General features: G+C 38.7%; 3 protein-coding genes across 6 annotated transcripts in view; all 3 read right to left on the minus strand.

Annotated features, from left to right (window-relative positions):
• The window catches only part of dnajc8 (DnaJ (Hsp40) homolog, subfamily C, member 8), a 5,249-nt gene extending 2,798 nt beyond the window's left edge, over nt 1-2,451 (minus strand). The window contains exons 1-5 of the mRNA XM_058048101.2: nt 2,292-2,451; nt 1,775-1,876; nt 1,636-1,692; nt 1,312-1,378; nt 1,135-1,229 (exon numbers count right to left, since the gene is read on the minus strand). Coding sequence (XP_057904084.1) covers nt 1,135-1,229; nt 1,312-1,378; nt 1,636-1,692; nt 1,775-1,876; nt 2,292-2,372 — 402 coding nt within the window. The 5' untranslated portion in view covers nt 2,373-2,451. The remainder of the gene's footprint in view (nt 1-1,134; nt 1,230-1,311; nt 1,379-1,635; nt 1,693-1,774; nt 1,877-2,291) is intronic.
• A 1,091-nt stretch (nt 2,452-3,542) lies between these two features.
• Nucleotides 3,543-17,904, minus strand: LOC131102428 (heterogeneous nuclear ribonucleoprotein R-like). Of its 4 annotated transcripts, none has more exons than XR_013627655.1 (15): nt 17,653-17,903; nt 14,968-15,128; nt 14,777-14,895; nt 14,601-14,708; nt 14,407-14,520; nt 13,218-13,394; nt 11,888-12,023; nt 11,566-11,771; nt 9,899-10,048; nt 9,700-9,821; nt 9,094-9,632; nt 6,853-6,915; nt 3,953-4,018; nt 3,787-3,880; nt 3,543-3,682 (listed from the first exon to the last, which is right to left on the minus strand). XR_013627655.1 is itself a non-coding variant. In XM_078791908.1 (12 exons), exons 2-12 carry the CDS (start codon nt 15,122-15,124, stop codon nt 6,884-6,886), a joined length of 1,860 nt encoding a protein of 619 aa, XP_078648034.1. In that variant the 5' UTR covers nt 15,125-15,128; nt 17,653-17,904; the 3' UTR covers nt 6,843-6,883. The 4 variants fall into 4 exon arrangements, 2 of the variants coding, with proteins under 2 accessions (XP_078648034.1, XP_057904079.2); XR_013627656.1 differs by having other exon boundaries at nt 3,559-3,682; nt 3,807-3,880; XM_078791908.1 differs by lacking the exons at nt 3,543-3,682; nt 3,787-3,880; nt 3,953-4,018 and having other exon boundaries at nt 6,843-6,915; nt 17,653-17,904.
• Nucleotides 17,905-17,958: 54 nt separating this feature from the next.
• Nucleotides 17,959-20,121, minus strand: atp5if1a (ATP synthase inhibitory factor subunit 1a). The gene is made up of 3 exons (XM_058048105.2): nt 19,954-20,121; nt 18,316-18,428; nt 17,959-18,225 (listed from the first exon to the last, which is right to left on the minus strand). Exons 1-3 carry the CDS (start codon nt 20,023-20,025, stop codon nt 18,084-18,086), a joined length of 327 nt encoding a protein of 108 aa, XP_057904088.1. The 5' UTR covers nt 20,026-20,121; the 3' UTR covers nt 17,959-18,083.
• Nucleotides 20,122-20,470: the final 349 nt, after the last annotated feature.

Below are 20,470 nucleotides of genomic sequence, written 5' to 3' on the forward strand. Positions count from 1 at the left end.
ACGTGAACATGAGTGAACAAACTGACTCGACACGGCTGAAATGAGTTCTTTTGACCCGTTCATTCATGACCGACACACCACTAGTCATCACGTGTTGTTCCGCTGTTGATTCCGAACGAACGTGAACATGAGTGAAGAGACTGACTCGACACGGCTGGAATGAGTTCTTTTGACCCGTTCGTTCATGACCGACTGTTACACTGTTGAGTCGGTACGAACGTGTACATGAGTGAACGGACTGACTCAACGCAGCTGGAATGAGTTCTTTTGACCCGTTCGTTCATGACCGACTCTTGCGCTGTTGAGACAGTACAAAAGTAAACATGAGCGAAAGGACTGACTCGACACGGCTGAAATGAGTTATTTTGACCTGTTCGTTCATGACCGACTGTTGTGCTAATGAGTCGGTACAAATGTGAACATGAGCGAACGGACTGACTTGACCCGTTCGTTCATGACCGACACACCACTAGTCATCACGTGTTGTTACGATGTTGAGTCGGAAGGAACGTGAACATGAGCGAACTGACTGACTCGACCCGTTCGTTCATGACCGACACACCACTCGTCATCACGTGTTGTTACGATGTTGAGTCGGAAGGAACGTGAACATGAGCGAACTGACTGACTCGACCCGTTCGTTCATGACCGACTGTTGTGCTAATGAGTCGGTACAAATGTGAACATGAGCGAACGGACTGACTCGACCCGTTCGTTCATGACCGACACACCACTCGTCATCACGTGTTGTTACGATGTTGAGTCGGAAGGAACGTGAACATGAGCGAACTGACTGACTCGACCCGTTCGTTCATGACCGACACACCACTCGTCATCACGTGTTGTTACGATGTTGAGTCGGTACAAACGTGAACATGAGTGAACGAACTGACTCGAAACAGCTGACCGGGTCTATACACAGGGGGAAATCACAGGCTCACGACCAATTTAACCGAAATGAACGACTCTTTTCCTACTCCTACTCTTCCATAGGTGGTTTAAGCAGAAATGGTTCTTCTCATGTTGTATTGATTTGTTTATTAAACTCTTCCTCAACTCATCTCGTTTTCCATCTATTCTGACGCCAGCAACGTATAAGCAAAAGGTGCAAATATGAATATCAATAACACTCACCATGTGCTCCACGTATTCCCTTCCCGCCTGAATCACATCTAAAGCCCTCTTCTTCTGTTCTGGATCCTGTAGGAGTTTGTATGCCTTGTCCACAGCTGGAACGGAAACAAAAAGAACATTTTTTAAAACGGAGTATCAACTTTAGCCGACAGCCGATTCACTCTGCTAATGGAGGACCTTCAAAAGCTTGCTGTGCTCGGTCTGCATCATCCTGGTTTTTGTCTGGGTGGACCAAAATGGATAACTGGAGGAGAGGAGGAAGATGTCATCAGAAATATCACATTTGTTAAAGACTAAATATGGATTTCCTTTTTTTTTTATTAATTTATTGAGCATAATTATAATAACAGGCAAAAAAAATATTCCCTTATCTTTGTTTTTACTTTCAAAAACTAAAACTTATTGAGGAAAGAGACGAGAACTGAAAAACACCGCATCATGCTAGTATCCATTTCCCATTCATACTATCGATATTAGTATCGATCCACCCACAGCACTTACCGCTCTGAATCTTTTCTTTAAGTCAATATCTGTTGCATCTGGGTCAACTTGCAGCACCTAAACTTGTAAATAACAACATATAGGTTAATTTGGAACATATTATTAAATAATAAGACTTTTTATTAAAGTGCCAGTTTACCTCGAAGGGGTTGAGATTAAAGTAGGATGAGCCAGGCCTGAGCAGTCGATCTATTTGCTGCTTAGAGGTTAAGACCGAGTCTCTTTTCTCGATCTGCTTCACCTGTCATACACATTTTAGATAATAAAGATATTAAAATGAAACAGAGAGTCATTTTTTTGGTGAAACATCGACGCTAAATGGTAGGGTCTTGGTGAAAATACGCCATTTTTGCCGTCAACACTGTGCAATATGATGTCATCGATCAAACGTGGAAATAGTGCTACTTTCTCGTACAGCCCGGACAACAAGGCAGCTGTAAGAAACACAAAACTAAGTACTATGCCTTAGTCGTTAGTGTGGAAATGAAGGAAAATGACAAAACTAGCCGCTAGAGAAACATTTGCGATGCTAGCTAGCTTGTTGTTAGCTGCTACTCATGTCTTTGCGAGGCCTCGCAACCAAAAATAAAACAACTAAATATAACCTGTAAACGTTAAAGTACATAATTACATTACACGAATCTATCTCGCCATACCTCCGTGTAAAAGTTTTGAAATAATTCATCAGATCCAGTCTGAGAACTCTCGCCACTGTGCGCCGCCATCTTAATACACATTTAAGTGTGACGTAGCGCGTCACGTGATCACACAGTTACAGCCATATTTAGCTTTCTGTTATGTACGTTGGATTTGGTCGCAAATCGAAACACAATTCACCACCTTTACGCGCACTAAAATAGCCGGTTTCCCAAAATTGTCCGCGACATCAATTCTGTCACTTTTTTATTGCTCACTATCCTTACAAAGCGTGTTGGTTAAATTATATGTGGCTGCGAAACGCTAGGGGGCGCTTCCGGCTCTTTTAGCTATGCAGTATGCCGTAGAGGAAGACAATGCTACATGCCAGTCATGTTGTGATTGATCACAATTCCATATGAAATCCGCAAAAGCATATCTAAGTTTATTAACCAAAAAGAGACAATGGCGTTGACAATTTTACCACATGTAATCCGCCGATAAAAACAATAACTCAAGATCAACTACAAGAGATCGAGTTCACTGTCATCTTCAACTAACTAAGCTAACTATTTAAATGTCACCTATATATTAGTAATGTTCATAAACGTTTTCCTGCATTTATTTTTGACCAAAGAACCAATCATACACTTCAAGTACTTCAATAAGTGTGTTTAGCTTCTCGGTGCGCTAATAGTAATAGTGTACCGCTGTCCCAAATCGATTACTGTCGTAGCTTACTTACCGGAAATGACGTATTTTCTACTTTTCCACCCGCCACGGGAGCCAAGATGGCGACTATTAGGGTCCAACAATGCACACTTAACAGTGTGTTTCAGTGCAACATCCGGGTACTGGTTGCTTGCTTTCATTTTTGCGGTATTCTCAGTAGGAGAACGCCCTTATGCACTCTATGGAGATTTGTATTACTGTTTTACATAAAAATAAACAAAAATATTGAGTCTGAGTACAAAAGTGTGTAATTTAGTTCTTATCAGCAACAGATTTACAGTATGTAAATGTTAAAGTGACTGAAAAAGTACAAACAGAAATGCTAATAAAAGATGTAATTGACATTTTTTACAGTGTATGTACAGTGTACGCCTGAATGAAAGGTAATAAATAAATAAATAAATAAGTAAATAAAATATAAATAAAAAAGGTAAAAAATATATATAAATAAAAAATATAAAAATAATATATAAAAAATATTTTAAAAAAATATGTACTGTGTATAATACAATTACAGACAAAATAATATATACACAAAACATTGTTTTTCCTAAATATATGTTATCTCATGAGATGATTGCACTTGATGATATTTGGGGATATTTGAGGGGAGTGACAAAAAAAAGCTGCTTGAATTGAGCTGGTCGTCATCACACACACCATCTGCTTCCTTATGGTTCTGTGTTGGGTTAAAAAAAAAAGAAAGACAAAAATACCACAATTCAGATTAGTCAACAAATACCTACTTTTTATCCCCCACATGACAAGAAAAGACTAACTTACTGCCATGACGTATTCCTTACTTGCGTACTTCCTTTAGTTGTGTAGTCATGTTGTGGATTATGAAGGATTTGTTGCATCTTGAGGAGATTCCGATCTACACAGGAAGGAAAAAGCATATTTACTAGTTTCGCTCGACACTTTCAGCTGCAAAGATGGAACATCTTACCTGTAAGTCTTCCCCCTGCTTGTGTAAAAAGGTTTTATGTGGCTCCGAGCGGCAGTACTGCTGCTACTGGTGACAAGAATCAACAAAGATAAAAACACAATATCTGATATTAGAAGCACTCCCAAGAAGCAATGGATGCCATTAGATTGAAGCATGTACAACAACAACAACAACAACAAAAAAGAGCGAGAGAGAACAGACGGTATCTGTAAAGCATGTGCAAACCTTCTGGCTCCGTATGTTGGTAACTTACCTGTGAAATTTACCCGAAGGATCTTCAAATCACCAGTGTGTGCCACCGCCATTGTTTCCGACATGAGCCAATTTCATCCCCAATCATTCCATTCACTTCACATTGAGTGACAGTGAATGCAGCACCTTGCGAAGCAGAGGTGTCCAAAGTGCAGCCAGGGTAAAAATAAAATAACGTCATTAAGTTTCATTATTAACACTTTTCGAACACTTTTTTTTTGTGTATTTTTCTATTTTGTCCTGCGTCCTGATTGGCTTAAAGGACTGTAGTCCATTGTCCATCAATCTCCTCCGGGCCTTCCTGAGCAGTACCGAATGCAGTTCTGTTAGCAAGTTTTATCCCCGTCAACACCAAACATCCACGAAACGTTCTGGTTGTGGCTGTAGGGCGCCATTACCGATGGAGCGCACGCTAACTGGTTTAATATGTCTCAAATATATCAGATTTTACGAACTATAAGTCACACTTTTTTTCATAGATTGGTTGTTCCCGCGACTTATACTCCAGAGCGACTTATAAATGAAAAAAGTGTTTATGTTACATAAACACTGGACACCTTTTCCGTTTGTTTATTTTTTGTGTAGCTGAATAAGCATTGTGTTAGCATATCTTACACCTATTCAGCCTGTTCTCTATTCTTTTATTAATGTTAGAACTTGCCTTCCAAGAGGACGTAATGTCTGTTTTGGTCAAGTAGCTTGGAAAATAAATTAATTACCCGCCAAAAATGCAACTTATGTATGTTTTTCTCTACCTAATTATGCATTTTTGGCATTGTGCGACTTAAACTCCAGTGCGACTTATGTATGTTTTTTTTTCTACCTAATTACGCATTTTTGGCATTGTGCGACTTGTACTCCTGAGCAACTTATGTATGTTTTTTCTACCTAATTATGCATTTTTGGCCTTGTACGACTTATACTCCAGTGCGACTTATGTATGTTTTTTCTACCTAATTATGCATTTTTGGCCTTGTGCGACTTATGTATGTTTTTTCTACCTAATTATGCATTTTTGGCCTTGTACGACTTATACTCCAGTGCGACTTATGTATGTTTTTTCTACCTAATTATGCATTTTTGGCCTTGTGCGACTTATGTATGTTTTTTCTACCTAATTATGCATTTTTGGCCTTGTACGACTTATACTCCAGTGCGACTTATGTATGTTTTTTTCTACCTAATTATGCATTTTTGGCATCGTGCGACTTATACTCCAGTGCGACTTATGTATGTTTTTTTCTACCTAATTATGCATTTTTGGCCTTGTGCGACTTATGTATGTTTTTTTTCTACCTAATTATGCATTTTTGGCCTTGTACGACTTATACTCCAGTGCGACTTATGTATGTTTTTTCTACCTAATTATGCATTTTTGGCCTTGTGCGACTTATGTATGTTTTTTCTACCTAATTATGCATTTTTGGCCTTGTGCGACTTATGTATGTTTTTTTCTACCTAATTATGCATTTTTGGCATCGTGCGACTTATACTCCAGTGCGACTTATGTATGTTTTTTTCTACCTAATTATGCATTTTTGGCCTTGTGCGACTTATGTATGTTTTTTTCTACCTAATTATGCATTTTTGGCATCGTGCGACTTATACTCCAGTGCAACTTATATATGTTTTTTTCTACCTAATTATGCATTTTTGGCCTTGTGTGACTTATGTATGTTTTTTTCTACCTAATTATGCATTTTTGGCATCGTGCGACTTATACTCCAGTGTGACTTATGTATGTTTTTTTTACCTAATTATGTATTTTTTCCTTGTGCGACTTATAGTCCAGAAAATATGGTAATTGTTGAAATGAATTCAGTACTCATGTTATTAATAGGGGAGTTGCGAGAAAGCATGAAGCATGTAAAAACAAATATGAGACACTATCTAGCATTTTAAAATTGAATTTCTATCACGTTGCATTGTTCTTCATGTGTGTGAGCTAACGGCTCTGCGTCCACCCGCCGAGACAAAGACTGTAGGACAAAAAAGCTCACTCCGTTTATGCTGTTGTTCTATGGAATAAACGTGGCGATGTGCTGAAATGAATGCACAGAGAGAACCCTCTTCCTGTTTGTTTGGCACAAAATTATTACATTCATTTTTATTTATCATGTGATTTAAAGTATTTATAATTTTTATCCTATTGTTAAAATGTAGTCATGTTCCCAACAGCCATAAAAGTCGAAAAAGCGGTAAGATTCCACCTGAGTAATAATTTTGAAGAGTAAACTGCACAGTGGGACAGAGCGGCCCCCCCAGCATCCTTCAATTTTTCTGATTGTGGCCCTCGGTGGAAAAAGTTTGGACACCCCTGTTGTAAAGCAACAATAAAGGCAGAGTTCTGTTACCAGAAAGAAACATGCACCCCCAATCCTATTCCAAATGTGCATGATGACAGTTGATAGAAGGCCAATGTTTGCAGGGTGCAGGTCGCAATAGTTTCAAAGCTTTGCACAATTTGCATTGATTTTCAGCACCCAGGTGGCAATCGGGTCAATCCCCCCCCCGCAAATTGGAAGCCCTCACAGAACTTGAGTGAAGGAGAAGAGGAAGGAGATAGAAAACAAAGCATAAGCAATGGCGAGTGATTAACAATAAGGCGCAGGAGGGGGAGACAGCACTTTTGTGCAAGGCTAGCTCACCCTGGAGTACCGCTCAGGTGAGTTCTTCACTCTAGCAGCGCTGCTCTCTCAATGCTTCTCCACCTAAGCAGGTTGGAATAAGAGGACATACGTGAAACAAAAGACAGTAGCATCACAGCATCCAAAAAAAAACAAAACAAAAAAAACAATTTAATTATTCTGATGTTGCTTCTGAGGAACCTGCAAATGGGAAGAATTTGAACGCTCACGTCCTTGGGGTCTTCAAAAGGAGAGGCGAGAGATGAAGCTGGTGGGCAAATTATTGTTTTTGTTTTTTTGCAAAAATCCAACTCAATATACCCAATATACGCACACCCATGCAACTTTCCTCTCATGCTAACAAAAAGTGTCCCCATGTGGTGTTTTTTTAAACATACAGAGCTGCAACAATTAATCCAAGATTAATCCAATTCATCGACAACTATTTTGGTATTGGATTATTTATTTTTTAATTTAAAATTGTAAATATGACCTGAATGTGAATAATAGGTTACAGGACTCAGGAGTGTTTTAAACAAACCCTTGTAAATATGTTATTATTGACAAGGCATATTATTAATATGAACTTTACACTTAGTATTTTTCTTTATTTCGCATACTATTTTGACTTTATAGTAATATTCTAGCTTTTACACAACCTATTTTTCCTAAAATTGCAACTGAATTTTTTGTTTTTCTTGAGAAAATGACAGAATTTAGTCAGTCGGAGGCCTAACCGGTTACTCGACGACAAAAATAATCGTATGCCGCAATGATGAATTTCACATAAATCATGAATATGTCATAAATATGCAAATAACAGACATATTTAAACAGCGCTTATATCTTATATCTGAAGCTTGTTGTTTTGATTAATCGATTAATCGGTTAGGCCCTCAGACAAAGCAATTGAATATGAATCAAAATGTCCAATTAATCAAATACCAAAAATAGTTGTCGACTAATTGTATCATTGATTAATCATAGATTAATTGTTGCAGTGCTACTGTACACCCATGCACACAAAAGGACACAGTTTGGCGCTTCTAAAGTTGTCGCTATTGTTGTGACAGGAACAATTCATAATTCCGGAATAGTAAATGTTGAATAAAAGACATTTTTTCCAGTTGCGTGTACCAATTGCAGGATTGGGATTATCCTTGAAGGAAAGAATTTGACTTGGAAGAGAAGATCTTCATCCCAATGTGAGAATTGAGGTTGAGCTTCAATTGCGCTGCAGAATGGAAAAACACTGAATTTGAGATTTGGACAAATCGATTGATTGATTCTCAGCTGAGTTTTATTGAAACGGAACAAACGCAGAAGTTATAAATACAAGTAACATCAGAGAACAAACTGCTATGGCTCTTAAGGTAAGCCAAACCAAATTCTAAATTGGGCAATTTCAGAGAAAACAGGAAATGATGGTATCAATTAAAAAAAAAAAAAAAAAATCACAATTTGATGACCTCTAGAAAAGCTAAACATACACTTACAAAATGTCGTTTTTTTTTGTTTTTTTTTTCCTTCTCCTCTGTGGATTCTTTTCTCCACCGTTGCAAAAAAAAACAAATGAAATCTGAAGCTCTAAACGGTAAGCATTTATATACAAGCAAGTCCCCAAGTAACTATGATGCTTAAAATACATCAGGCACGTGTGCCGCGCATCAACATTGCATCCGTTAGGATGACACATTGGTAGGAATAACAATATCCTGGTTTGGGTAAACAGCGTGTGTAACTCGTGTAGCGTAGTGTGATGTCTGCTATTGACGGCTGTGAGGCGCGGCGTACGTGGCTGATGTGTATTTTAGCCACGAGAACCACAAATAAAGGGGAGTACAAGAAAAGGGGAGGGGGGGAATAGACATGGACACAAATGTCCTGCAAGGCAATGTAATGTCATTTTTTTTTTTTTTTTTGGAAAATGTCCCTTTTAAGACTAATTGAGAATGAATGTCCACTGTTGGTTTTTAAGGTAATCAATAAATTTTAGGTAATAAGAGCTGTCCCGATGTCACTGTACATGATTCACCACAAGCTAACCATTCACAGCTGTAATATTAAGCCAATTGGGGGGGCTTTTTTTCTTAAATTAAGGACATACAAATTTGTCACGAGGGATGATGATGATGATGAGTAAAAAGTCAATCAACAAATACGGCCAATCTATTTTTTTTGTGTGTGTCGTCAATTACTTCCATTGCTGCCCATAAGAATCCTGTGAAAACTCCATGGTGTCATTACTGTAACCATAGTTACCGGAATAGTCGGCCCCTTGCTGCAGGGGCTGCTGGGCGATGGGCTGGGACCCCCAGTTCTGCTGGTTGTTGGTCTGGCGGCGCTTGGAGTCCGGCTGGTTGAACACGTCCGCCTTCCTCTTGCCGCCGACGTTTCCGCCGCGGTTCCCCCGGGCCCCGCGGGGCCCGCGGCCTCTCTGCGGCTGGAACGGGGTTCCTCGGCCTCCGCGGGTGCCCCTCGGTGCGCCCAGGGGCGGCCCTCTTTGGGCGTAGCCTCCCCTGCCTCGTGTCGGTGGCGCCCCGCGGGCCCGGGATTGAGGCGGCACGCCCCTGCTGGGGCGGCTGCCACGCCCTCTGCTGCTGTATATGTCATCGTAGCCGTAGTAAGGGTCTTCGTAGCCGCCGCGGTAGTCGTGATAGTCATAGCCATAGTAGTCGTCATAATAGTCTTCATAGCCATAGTAATCTGCCGGATAGGAGAACCCACCCCGGCCACCGCGCCCTCGACCACGCCCCGGCGGCGGCATGCGTGGAGGCGGGTAGTAATAGTAGTCGTCGTACCTGCAATGAGAAACAATGTTAGCGTCTCGCTTCACAAGGCGACAATCCGTTTGCCCTCCGGGCTCACCCCGTGTTCCTGGAGGTCTGCCTGGCTGCTTGGCGCTCTTTCCTCTTCTTATCCGGAGGCTTCGCTAGGACTATCTCAATTTCTTCACCTCCGAGCTCCTTCCCGTTCATCTCATCCATAGCCTGGCTCCATTAAGAATCTGGTAAGCCTATCTCCGAACACGCGGGAGATCACATTTAAGCATCGACTCAAAACTCACCTTCACAGCGGCGTCCCTTTCTTCGAAATGAACAAAGGCGTAGTCTTTCAGTTTCTTCACTCGCTCCAGCTTTCCAAACTGGGAGAACGTCTTTTCAAGGAGTTCTTCCGTCACGGCTGTGGCCAGTTTCCGGACAAAGAGCACTTTCACCTGCACAGGGAAGATAAGATAAGATTAAGATATGCCTTTATTCGTCCCTCAGTGGGGAAATTTGCATTGCACAGCAGGAGTACAGAATCAGTTAAGCAGTACAAAATACACAATATAGAAAAATAAACAATATAAACAACCCAAGTATTAACAAAACAGTTTTTCCCAGAGTTATATACAATGCAGTATGTAGATAATATGAAACGAGATGAGATATATGACCAGTCTATACACTGAGATCTTGTTAGAGAGTTAATATGAGGCATTATGGAAATGCTTCATATAGAACTTAGTATATTGTATTTAGAGCCCTTAATATTGCACATGGAGGTTGATCAGATATTGCACAGTGAATGGGGTCTGGAGTAACTATACTGACTATTTAAGCATAAAAATGGTGAAATTAACTGCGGTCCAATCAGAAGCCTCCCCAAAGGGACTCAATGGGGAGTGCAGATGTGATCAACTCCGATTAGGAATTCATGGTGTTTAACCGTCTAATTCTCTCAGGTTTTTTTTTATTATAGATTATTATCTTTACACTGTAATTTTGTGGTAATTATGGGCGCTTGAGATTAATCATTTAAAGTTGCGCAATACCTCAAAGAGACGTACAGTTGCTTAGGCAGGTTTGACTTCTGGGTAATCAAAGGTGAAGAGAGATTAGAGTAAATCTCACCAAATAAAGCAAAGGTGTCCACAATGTGGCCCCGGGACCTCTTTTGGGTCTTGCCTGTTTTTTTTTTTTTAATTGGCCTGCAGCACATTCTAAAAATATAATTTAACAAGAAAACTAAAAACAACATTGAAAATAGTAATTTCACAAGAATCTAAATATAATCATAATTATTATAATTATGAATAATACATGAATAAATAATAATTAGTCATAATTTAACAGATATAATGTAATATTATGAGGGAAAAATAATGTCATTTTAGTATCATAAAGTTACTAATAAAAATAATATCATTAATACAAATATTAATTAATTAAATATTAATTAATATAAATATTAAAAAACAATAATATTTTTAAAGTCATAATATTATGACAAACAAACAAAATAAAATAAAGGTGTAATTTTGGGAAAATTAGGTTTGGGAAAATGTAAATATTATAGAGATTAAGTCAAAAAATTCACTGCAAGAAAGTAAGATTCAAACTAAATAAAGTAAAATACAAATACAAGGTAGCGCGCAGGCCACACAGCTAGGAGACCCGAGTTCGATTCCACCCCTGTGTGGAGTTTGCACGTTCTCCCTGTGCATGCGTGGGTTTTCTCCGGGTACTCCGCTTTCCTGCAACATTAATTGGCGACTCCAAATTGTCCACAGGTATGAATGTGAGTGTGAATGGTTGTTTGTCTATATGTGCCCTGTGATTGGCTGGCGACCAGTAACCTGCCTCTCGCACAAAGACTGCTGGGATAGGCTCCAGCACACCCGCGACCCTCGTGAGGATAAGCGGTAGAAAATGAATGAATGTTGTATGCAAGAAGACCAGACACACTAACCTTTGCCATAACCTCAGGGTCTGGCTCGGCGACAGGGTCCGCCCACTCAACAGTTACTGGATTCCCCCACACCTTGATCTTTCCACTCATGAGCCGGCGGCGGGCCTGTGCGGCCGACTTGTGGTCCTCGTACTCCAGGAAGCAGAAGCCTCTGTTTTTTTTCTTATCATCTGGCTGATGGTACAAAATGACTTCCTGGAGACCCTCTGGAAGATGAAACAGACACTATCCAATCCGGGCAGTCGAGTCCACAAGTGATCATAGTTCAGTTGTTTAAACTTTGTATTCCACACAACTCCTCCTCCGGGACCTTGAAACTGACCTGTAACTTTGCCGAAGTCTTCTAATATACTTTCTCTAGTCTTATTCTTTGGGATGGATCCGACAAACAGGCGATTGTTGGCAACGGATATGCACACTCCCAAGTACTTGCCAGGGCGAATTTCACAGTTATCACACTAGAAGACAAAGAAAAAGCAACAATGACAAACAGCAGTGCAATATGGACAACATTTAAGTCGCCTATTTATCAAGACCAGCCACAGAGACACCACCTGCCAAGTCTCTTTTACAATAGCCACGTTTACATGAGGAGTTTTTTTTCTTTTTCCGAATGACCTTTCCGAAAGCAATGGTATACATGGAAAGGAATATTCCAATGGCGTGTCTACATGCGCCGCTATAATCAACCAGAATATTGATGATAATGGGGCATGCACAGTAAAGCGTAAACACCAACATCACGTGATACCGACTTCCTCCAGTTTTTCTTCCACTTGTTGGAATAACTCCGTATTCATAATATTCATTCATTCATTAATTTTCTAACACTTATCCTCATAAGGGAATAAATTCATAATATTATGAGTAGCATATTTTTAAAAAATACAATTAATTTTATATATATATAGTGTGATGATAATAAATAATATGAAAAAAATAATAAATTTAAATATATAAAAAAATATAAATATTTGAAAAAATATTTTTTTATTGAAATATGCTACTACTCATAATATCCTCATTGTATTGCCAGTTTTTCCTTCATCCAGTATTGAAATTTAGTTTGAATCAAAAACAAACTTTCCGCAGCAGTCCAGTCCCGATTACTCGCCTCCATTTTTTTTTTTAAATCGAAGAACATCTCGAACTGCGTGTTACGTCATATCTCAGCATTCGCTGAAAGAACGCTACCCGGGAACAGGAAAAGATAAAGTTCAATCTTGCTAATATTTTCATAATTAAGCTCGGCACATGTTTTATATAGATATGTATTTTCTTTTTTTAATAAAAGTGGACTTGTGAATGGCAAATAGAAGGGTTTAGATTCTGTTCCACAGATGGCGCTAATGCACACCAAAGCTGCTTGCCAACTGCCAATAAACAACAGAAGAAGAAAAACACCACGAAGAAGAAAGCAGTCCGTTTTGAGCGGGTACAAGATGCCTCAATCGGATTGGGGAAAGGAATATTCAACCCCTGGGAATCCCATTATATATTCATTCGGATTGGCACTTTTCTTTCGGAAAGGTTACATTCTTTCCGTTTGAGCAAATAACCCGAATGGAATTGGAATATTTGGGTCCATGTATACGTGGCTATTGATGCAATGTTAATGCATACTGTGACCAAGATGCAACATCAGTACTTACGAGCTTCACGGCCTTTTGCGCGTCATCCTTATTGCAAAACGTAATGAAGGCGTAACCTCTATTTTGACCAGAGAGTGGGTCCATCATTAACCTTAGGTCCCAGATGGGGCCGGCAGACTCAAAGAGTGGCACCAACTCGTCTTCGTACAAATCCCTCGGGATTTTCCCGACAAACACCTGAAAAGGGGAATACCACAATGGACGAGTGTGTCATTGGATGGTCATATCACCTTGTACTTTGGTACGTGACAAAAAATTAAAAATATATATATATTTTTTTACAAAATTAAAAAAATATATTAAATAAAAAATTTTAAAAATCAAGGAATTTTTTTTAATAAAATTGATAAAATAAAACACAAAAAAACTTAAAACTTAAAAAAATTATATATTATTATATATTATTATTATAAAAACTTAAAAAAATTATATTAGGAAAGCAGGAAGTGAACAAATGTAACAGTTACTGCTTGTAAAAGTACCAGATGGAGGGGTACGATTTAATAAGCTTTGCTTCTTCCTACTCCTTTTGGACATGTGGAACTGTGAACTATTATGGGATGCACTCAATTGTAATCTGATGCATGTTCAAATGAAATAAAACCATTATCAATGAACATAGCATGTTTTTGGAATGTGGGAGGAAACCGGAGTACAAATAAAAATAAATATAAATAGTACTAAAAATAAAAATTAAATCAAAAATAAAAAAATAAAACAAACAAAAATCAACAACAAAAAAACAAATAAAAAAACAACTTCAATTATATCAGGAAAGCAGGAAGTGAACAAATGTAACAGTTACTGATTGTAAAAGTACCAGATGGAGGGGTAGGATTTAATAAGCTTTGCTTCTTCCTACTCCTTTTGGACATGTGGAACTGTGAACTGATTATGGGATGCATTCAATTGTAATCTGATGCATGTTCAAATCATTACCATTACCATTTCAGCAAATACGGTGCCAATACTGGTTGACACTTTACACCAGTACACGGCGGACATCTGTAACTTAAGGCATTAAGGTACTTTCAACTACTGTGTACTTGCATCACAGTCCACAAGCAGCTAATTTACATGTTTATCTCTAACCTGGCCAGTACTGGATGTACATTTGTTATGCAGGGACCCTTTTGGGTTCATTTTATGTTCTTTTTCCCCCTTCTTGTCAATCACTGTGCATATTTACCTCTGTCCCAATCCCAGGTTGAACTCCTTTGAAAACCTCTTCGGGTGGGGGGCCACCGTATTTCCTCTGTCCCGTGGTGACGTCCAGAGTGTACCCTGTCTGCTCCAAAAGAGCCTATAAACGAAAATACAAACACAATGTATGGCACAAGTGAGGAATTAACTTATACAACCAAATTCCAAACTCTTCGATACCTTTATTTTTGTTTCGTTCGGCCCTTTGGTGGACTCTTGTACTTTGCTGCCTTGCTTCTCTCTCTGTCGGTACGTCTTCATCACCCCGCAGAGGAACGCGCTCTTGTTCTGCATGGAATGTTTAATTCATTACGACGCTGAATTAAAAAAAAAACACCCGCAATTTGTGTCGTTACCTGCACATGTGACAGGTCGCTCTCTCTGAACTGCTGCAGCACAGCGAGTGCACCCTCCTCGCTGAACTCGCGCAGGGCGTCGATAGCCCTCTCGTCTAATTCAGCATACACCACCAAGCCTATAAAAAAAAAAAAAAAAACACAGATAGGGTAAGTTTCCAACCTTTCAGAGGAAGTATAGTGTCGCTCACCTGTCTGAAAGATGTTGTCGAGGCTTTCGGCCACTTTCTGCGGGAGCCCAGCATCAATGAGTGTCTGGTAGCTCTCCGAGAGTGTTCCCGTTACGTCCATGGGTTCTTCTTCCTCCTTTATTAGGGCAGAACTACCGTTCACCTCAGCGGCAGCCATTCTCCTGATTCAAAGTTAATTGTAATAAAACTTATACATTGGAGTCTTCTTTTGGAGGGTTGTTTCCCCCCCCCCCCCCCCCCCCCCACTTTCACAATTCTGCAGTGATGGAGGTAATTAGGTAAGTCCATGACAAACGGCGACCCAATTAGCAAACATTTTTCAACACAAATATCACATATATGAAGCGACTGTTTACATGGTTCATATCTTTGCTGTGAACAGAAAACATCTAACCCGAGTTAGTTTACCTTTTGTAAAAAAATAACGGGTGCCATGCTACATTTTACTAATTCAAACCACGCCAAACCCAACTCATATTTCTAAAATATGATTACAATCTCTTGCATGTGATATGTTCATGTATATATCCACAGCCTTGTTATAGTTTGTACATAGATCTGTCCATTTGCAGCTCTATTCTATTTCTATATTTACTTACTAATAATGTATTTATAAATTTACACTTCCGGTTGGATGCTAACTGCGTTTTGTTGCCCTGTACAAGTGACATGAGCAATAACAATAAAGTTGAATCTAATCTAAAGACTAAAGACCAATCAAGTGTCATCAGCCTGATTTTGCATACTGTATGAGCAATAATTCTAAAAAAAAATCCATTAAACTATGACAATTTGAGCACTTTAATACATGGCCAATAACAAACAAACAAAAACCAGAAAAGTCCTGCATTGCGCCGTATCGCACGCTCGCGTCCCTCCTCGCGCACTACGTAGTATGGAAACGCCAAATGTAAATAAACAATGTACAAAAAGCGCGGAGGGACGGGGGTACAAAATGGCGCATTAAGAACTGGGTATTAAGAAATGAAGACTTGAAATATTTATGATACATTACCATAATATAGGATAAAGAAGCTGGTTAAACAGAATTGAGATTATAGGCTGTTAAGTGGGTTCCTTTCTGCACGCCACACAGGTGGGGGCGCTGTTCTGCCAGTGCAGCCTTTTCCCTCAACAGTTAAATTTATTTAAAGGTAAAATTACATTTTAATGCATAAAAAGAATCACATAACATTTGTTTTTTTGACTTTGTCAGGAAATTCTATTTCAACAAAATAAAAACAAAAAAATAATTTTTACAACATTTTAAAATGGTCTGGTTGAAATTATGACCACTGTATTGTTAGGGTCGGTTACGACCCGGTTATAATAATAATATGACTATAAAGCAATATCTTTGAGCTCACAACCAAAATAATAAGTGTACAATTAGCCAACACAATGACAACCAGCTCCTCTTCTCATCATGTAAGCTTTAGGAGATTCTCATTTTGACCACTTTTCCAGTATACATGTGACGTGAATTCACTCATTTGATTGGCTGATTTTCACATTTACAATTTGGATCATGGAAAGAATGGCAACAAGTACACTGAACCAAGATCTGGACCTGTTCTGGTTTTTGATTTCAGTTTATTCTAAAGTTCTGTTGCTGAAAACAATAACTTTTTCTTACCTTATCTTGACATCAATATATATATATGGGTCATAATTCACCCCAACACCATAGATGTTTCTTTAGTGATTAATACTAAAATGAGAAAATAAATAAAAGAAATTGATTCAAGATATATGTTCTATATCCCTCAGTAATAGCCAGCTAACAAAATAACATTCAATTTATTAATATGATTCTTTTGAGGTTCATTTGACCATATTTGGAAATTAAAATGGAGGGGTATATTGACAAAAAAAAGGCATACATGCCCACACCAAAAGTATTAAAACCAACATTTTAATAGATGAGGAAGCCTAAGAAGGTAACCAAGACATGAGAAGCAAATTTGATGGTAAATTATTGTTTTTAGTGTATTTTATAGCTGATTTAATACATGGGTCAAAACCAACCCGGTAACATAAGACTGATGATACTAGAAAGCTAACACAAGAGGAATGTGATTTTATATACAGCAAGTGGTTTAGCAGCAATAGCCAAACAAAATAGAAGGGATTTTTTAATTTGTTTCAGGATTATAATTACCAGGAATTAAAAGTTAATGGACATTTTCTAGAAAAAGGGGGGCTTGGGACAAAAGGGATGTTTTCTCTCCTAACCCGTAATGTTAGAGAGCGAGCACACAAAGCAGTTAAAGCAAATTAGTTTTCTATTCTATACATTTTCGTGTATATTCATATTCTCTTCAATACTTATTTTTTCAAATACATTTTGATATTATACGATAATAGTAAATCGGTCACTTTACCCAAGCAGACTTGCCGCCCCGCCCCCTCGCAAAACCGTTTGCTAAATACGGTGGTAAATAACGCTTCATTTTTATGATATATACAAACTTTTTGTTGGCGTAGTATAAGTGAAATATAGAAAATAATATTCAGCGTGTACGTTAATCAAAATACTCCACTTTAAGCATAAAAAACCGGCAATTCGCTAGCTAGGTTGCTAGCTAAAAAGAGATGTATGTATTGAAGGCCGCGCCGTGCAGAAAGATATCAAAAACACATGAGCCATATAAACTAGCAAAACAGGTAGTTAGCAACACTTACCGGTTTAATTCCGAAAAACGACAGTAGCGTGTTTTAATTTGTAACACAACTACAGTGCCTGGTAACGGGAGGAAAAATGTGAAGAAATGTTTTGTGTCGAACCCACGAGACAAATTTCCAGACAGCTAGTCTCGTCGACGGTGAACGTGAACAACGGGCAGACATCGCGAGAACTGCAGGGTAAATGGGGCGGTCTCATTTTTTTCCCCTCATTGTCATTACTTTCACTGTGTAAATGTAATGTCCGTCAAAATGTGGGGATTTAAATGCAAAAATGTAATAAATTTACTGAAATACTTCACGAGGTGAGCTATTAAGCACTTTATTGGAAGCTATTGTATTCAAAAAAAAAAAAAAAAAGAGCCTGATAACAGACTCGGTCAAATCAATCAGCATGTGATTATTATCGATTGTACAGTGAATACAGTGCCTCAATCATCGTGTTTAAGCTTTCTAATTTTGCCCTTGTGACGGTCAATCTCCTTTTGTAGGCGCTCAATCTCCTTTCTGTGGTGCTCGATCTCCTCTGTGTGGTGCTTCCTCAGCGCTTCCATTTGCTCCTTCTCCTTTTGCCTGCCGGTGGAAAGCATTCTTTGTTATTTTGCAATGAGAGAAAAAAGCAAAAATGACAACAGAATAAAACGACTCCATGACGGGTGTCACCTGAAGTATCGCTCCTCTTCCGCGACTTCTCGCTTTCCAAAGGCTCCGCCTGCATCCCTCACAGAGCCACCGCCACCGCCGCCTTTTCCTGCTCCCTTGCCAAGTTCACCAAGCTGGAATGAGCCGATTATATTCAAAAACATGTATTTGACATATTTCAGGGTATATTTTTGTGATATTTCTTCCTTCACCTTATTATTCATAGTCTGAAGCCAGTTTATTTTTTTTCTGTTGTGAAAGTTTGTCCCCTTTCTGATTCCTTTTTATTTACGTTTGTCACACTGAAATGTTTCAGATCATTAAACGCATTTAAATATTAATCACTGACCACACAAATTGCACTTTTTAAATCAAACCTTTGCTATATATATCACCATATTGACAGTTACTATGGTAGCCATTATGTCATTGGATGGTCATATCATCTTGTACTTCGGCACATTATTTAAAAAAAAAAAAAAGCAAACAAAAAACACTTAAATTGTATTATGGAAAGCAGGAAGTGAACAAATGTAACAGTTACTGATTGTAAAAGTACCAGGATTTAATAAGTTTTGCTTCTTCCTACTCCTTTTGGACATGTGGAACTGTGAACTGATTATGGGATGCATTCAATTGTAATCACCATTACTTTTATTATTAAGGGAGTAAAAAAAAAAATCCAAACCTACATGAACACATGATTTTATCTGAGGCAAGTGAGGCCTGCAGTTCTTTGGATGTTGTTGTGGGGTCTTTTGTGAACTCTTGGATGAGTTGTCACTGTGCTCTTGGGGTCATTTTGGTTTGGCCGGCCACTCATGGGAAGGTTGAGCAACGTTCCATGTTTTTGCCATTCATGGATAATGGCTCTTACTGTGGTTGGTTGGAGCCCCAAACCTTTAGAAATGGCTTTATAACCTTTTCCACCTGAACTAAGGTGGGATTAACCACACTTAAGTTCGTTTTAACAGGGGAGGGGCAGGGGGGATCACCAGGTAGGGTTGTTTTCTCTACTCCCCTAATAAAAAGTCTAATTTAAAGACTGTATTGTGTGTTCAGTCATGTTGTAATTGACTAATATTTAAATTTGTTTGATGATCTGAAACATGTAAGTGTGACAAATGTGCAACAAATATATATATATATATACACACAAATATATATATAAGGGGTCAAATACTGTAATATACATCTTATACACTCAATTGTGTTTCAAGCTATTTAGATAATAATGACTGCGTGTTGAGTCATTTTCACTGTAGAAGCTTATGATTTGTTTTTTTTGGACTCCATTATGTGGAAAGCTATTACCATGGAAGTGCAATGAAGACAACAACGTTGATAAAAAAAATAAAGAACATTTACGGTAAACTAAGTTTTCCACCAACACCCTAATGGCGTTCTGCATACATTGCTCAGTGACGATATACAAATAATGCAAATATTGTTTTTTTTAAGCGTAGTAGTTGTATGCATGAGTTGTAACATAACATTAACGGAAACTACAAAATTAGATCGGAGCGAGATGTCAAAGCACGCATTGCAAAGTACAACAAAAAGTGGGCCAAAAGTACTGCGGTCAGTTTAAAAACATTAGCATGCTATTGCTAACATTCCAATATGTCATAACGCCAGCGGTTCCAAAACACCGTTTACCTGATCAGATGCCATTCTAATCTGAGAGGCGATACATCCTCTCAGATTGGTTCTCAAAAGAAGCCTTGACATGATCCTTGGAACCTTGACATATGTTGCCACGCCAGAACAAGTTTGTGCCTGTTAGCCCTCCTCTTTGCCAAAAATGCGGAAATTTGTAGGCGCATCTGGGCGGAAGTAGGCGTGTCACTGCCGCTGCGTGGTGATATCGGTGTACTGCAATGAAGCCACGTTCACAATGTGGGAATTTCATGCTTTTAAAAATGAGTTGTCAATCCAATAATTTTCTGTGAGTCATTTCAAAGTCAAAATTAATGTTTTTTTCCCCCAGCAACTTCAACGAAAAGCCTTGTTCATTAACACCAAACTGTAAATACATGTCCCAGATAAATGCCTTGGCAACTTTACCACTGACCACTAGTGGGTGTGTCGTCATGAACGAACGGGTCAAAAGAGCTATTTATCACCGTCCCCTAAAATACCCGTTTGATTGGCTGGAGAGTCAGTTCACCGTTCT

This window comes from Doryrhamphus excisus, linkage group LG7 (assembly GCF_037039965.1).
Source record: "Doryrhamphus excisus strain RoL-2023G ecotype Guam linkage group LG7, RoL_Dexc_Guam_v1.1, whole genome shotgun sequence".
In the NCBI taxonomy this organism is placed as follows: Eukaryota; Metazoa; Chordata; class Actinopteri; order Syngnathiformes; family Syngnathidae; genus Doryrhamphus; species Doryrhamphus excisus.

Coding starts and splice junctions, on each gene's coding strand:
- atp5if1a (XM_058048105.2), bottom strand. CDS start 20,025: ATGTCAAGGCTTCTTTTGAGAACCAATCTGAGAGGATGTATCGCCTCT. Junction 18,429..19,953: donor TTAGAATGGCATCTGATCAG/GTAAACGGTGTT, acceptor GGCTCATTCCAG/CTTGGTGAACTTGGCAAGGG. Junction 18,226..18,315: donor GAAGAGGAGCGATACTTCAG/GTGACACCCGTC, acceptor TTCCACCGGCAG/GCAAAAGGAGAAGGAGCAAA.
- LOC131102428 (XM_058048096.2), bottom strand. CDS start 15,124: ATGGCTGCCGCTGAGGTGAACGGTAGTTCTGCCCTAATAAAGGAGGAA. Junction 11,772..11,887: donor AGACTTCGGCAAAGTTACAG/GTCAGTTTCAAG, acceptor TTCATCTTCCAG/AGGGTCTCCAGGAAGTCATT. Junction 9,822..9,898: donor AAAGGGACGCCGCTGTGAAG/GTGAGTTTTGAG, acceptor TAATGGAGCCAG/GCTATGGATGAGATGAACGG.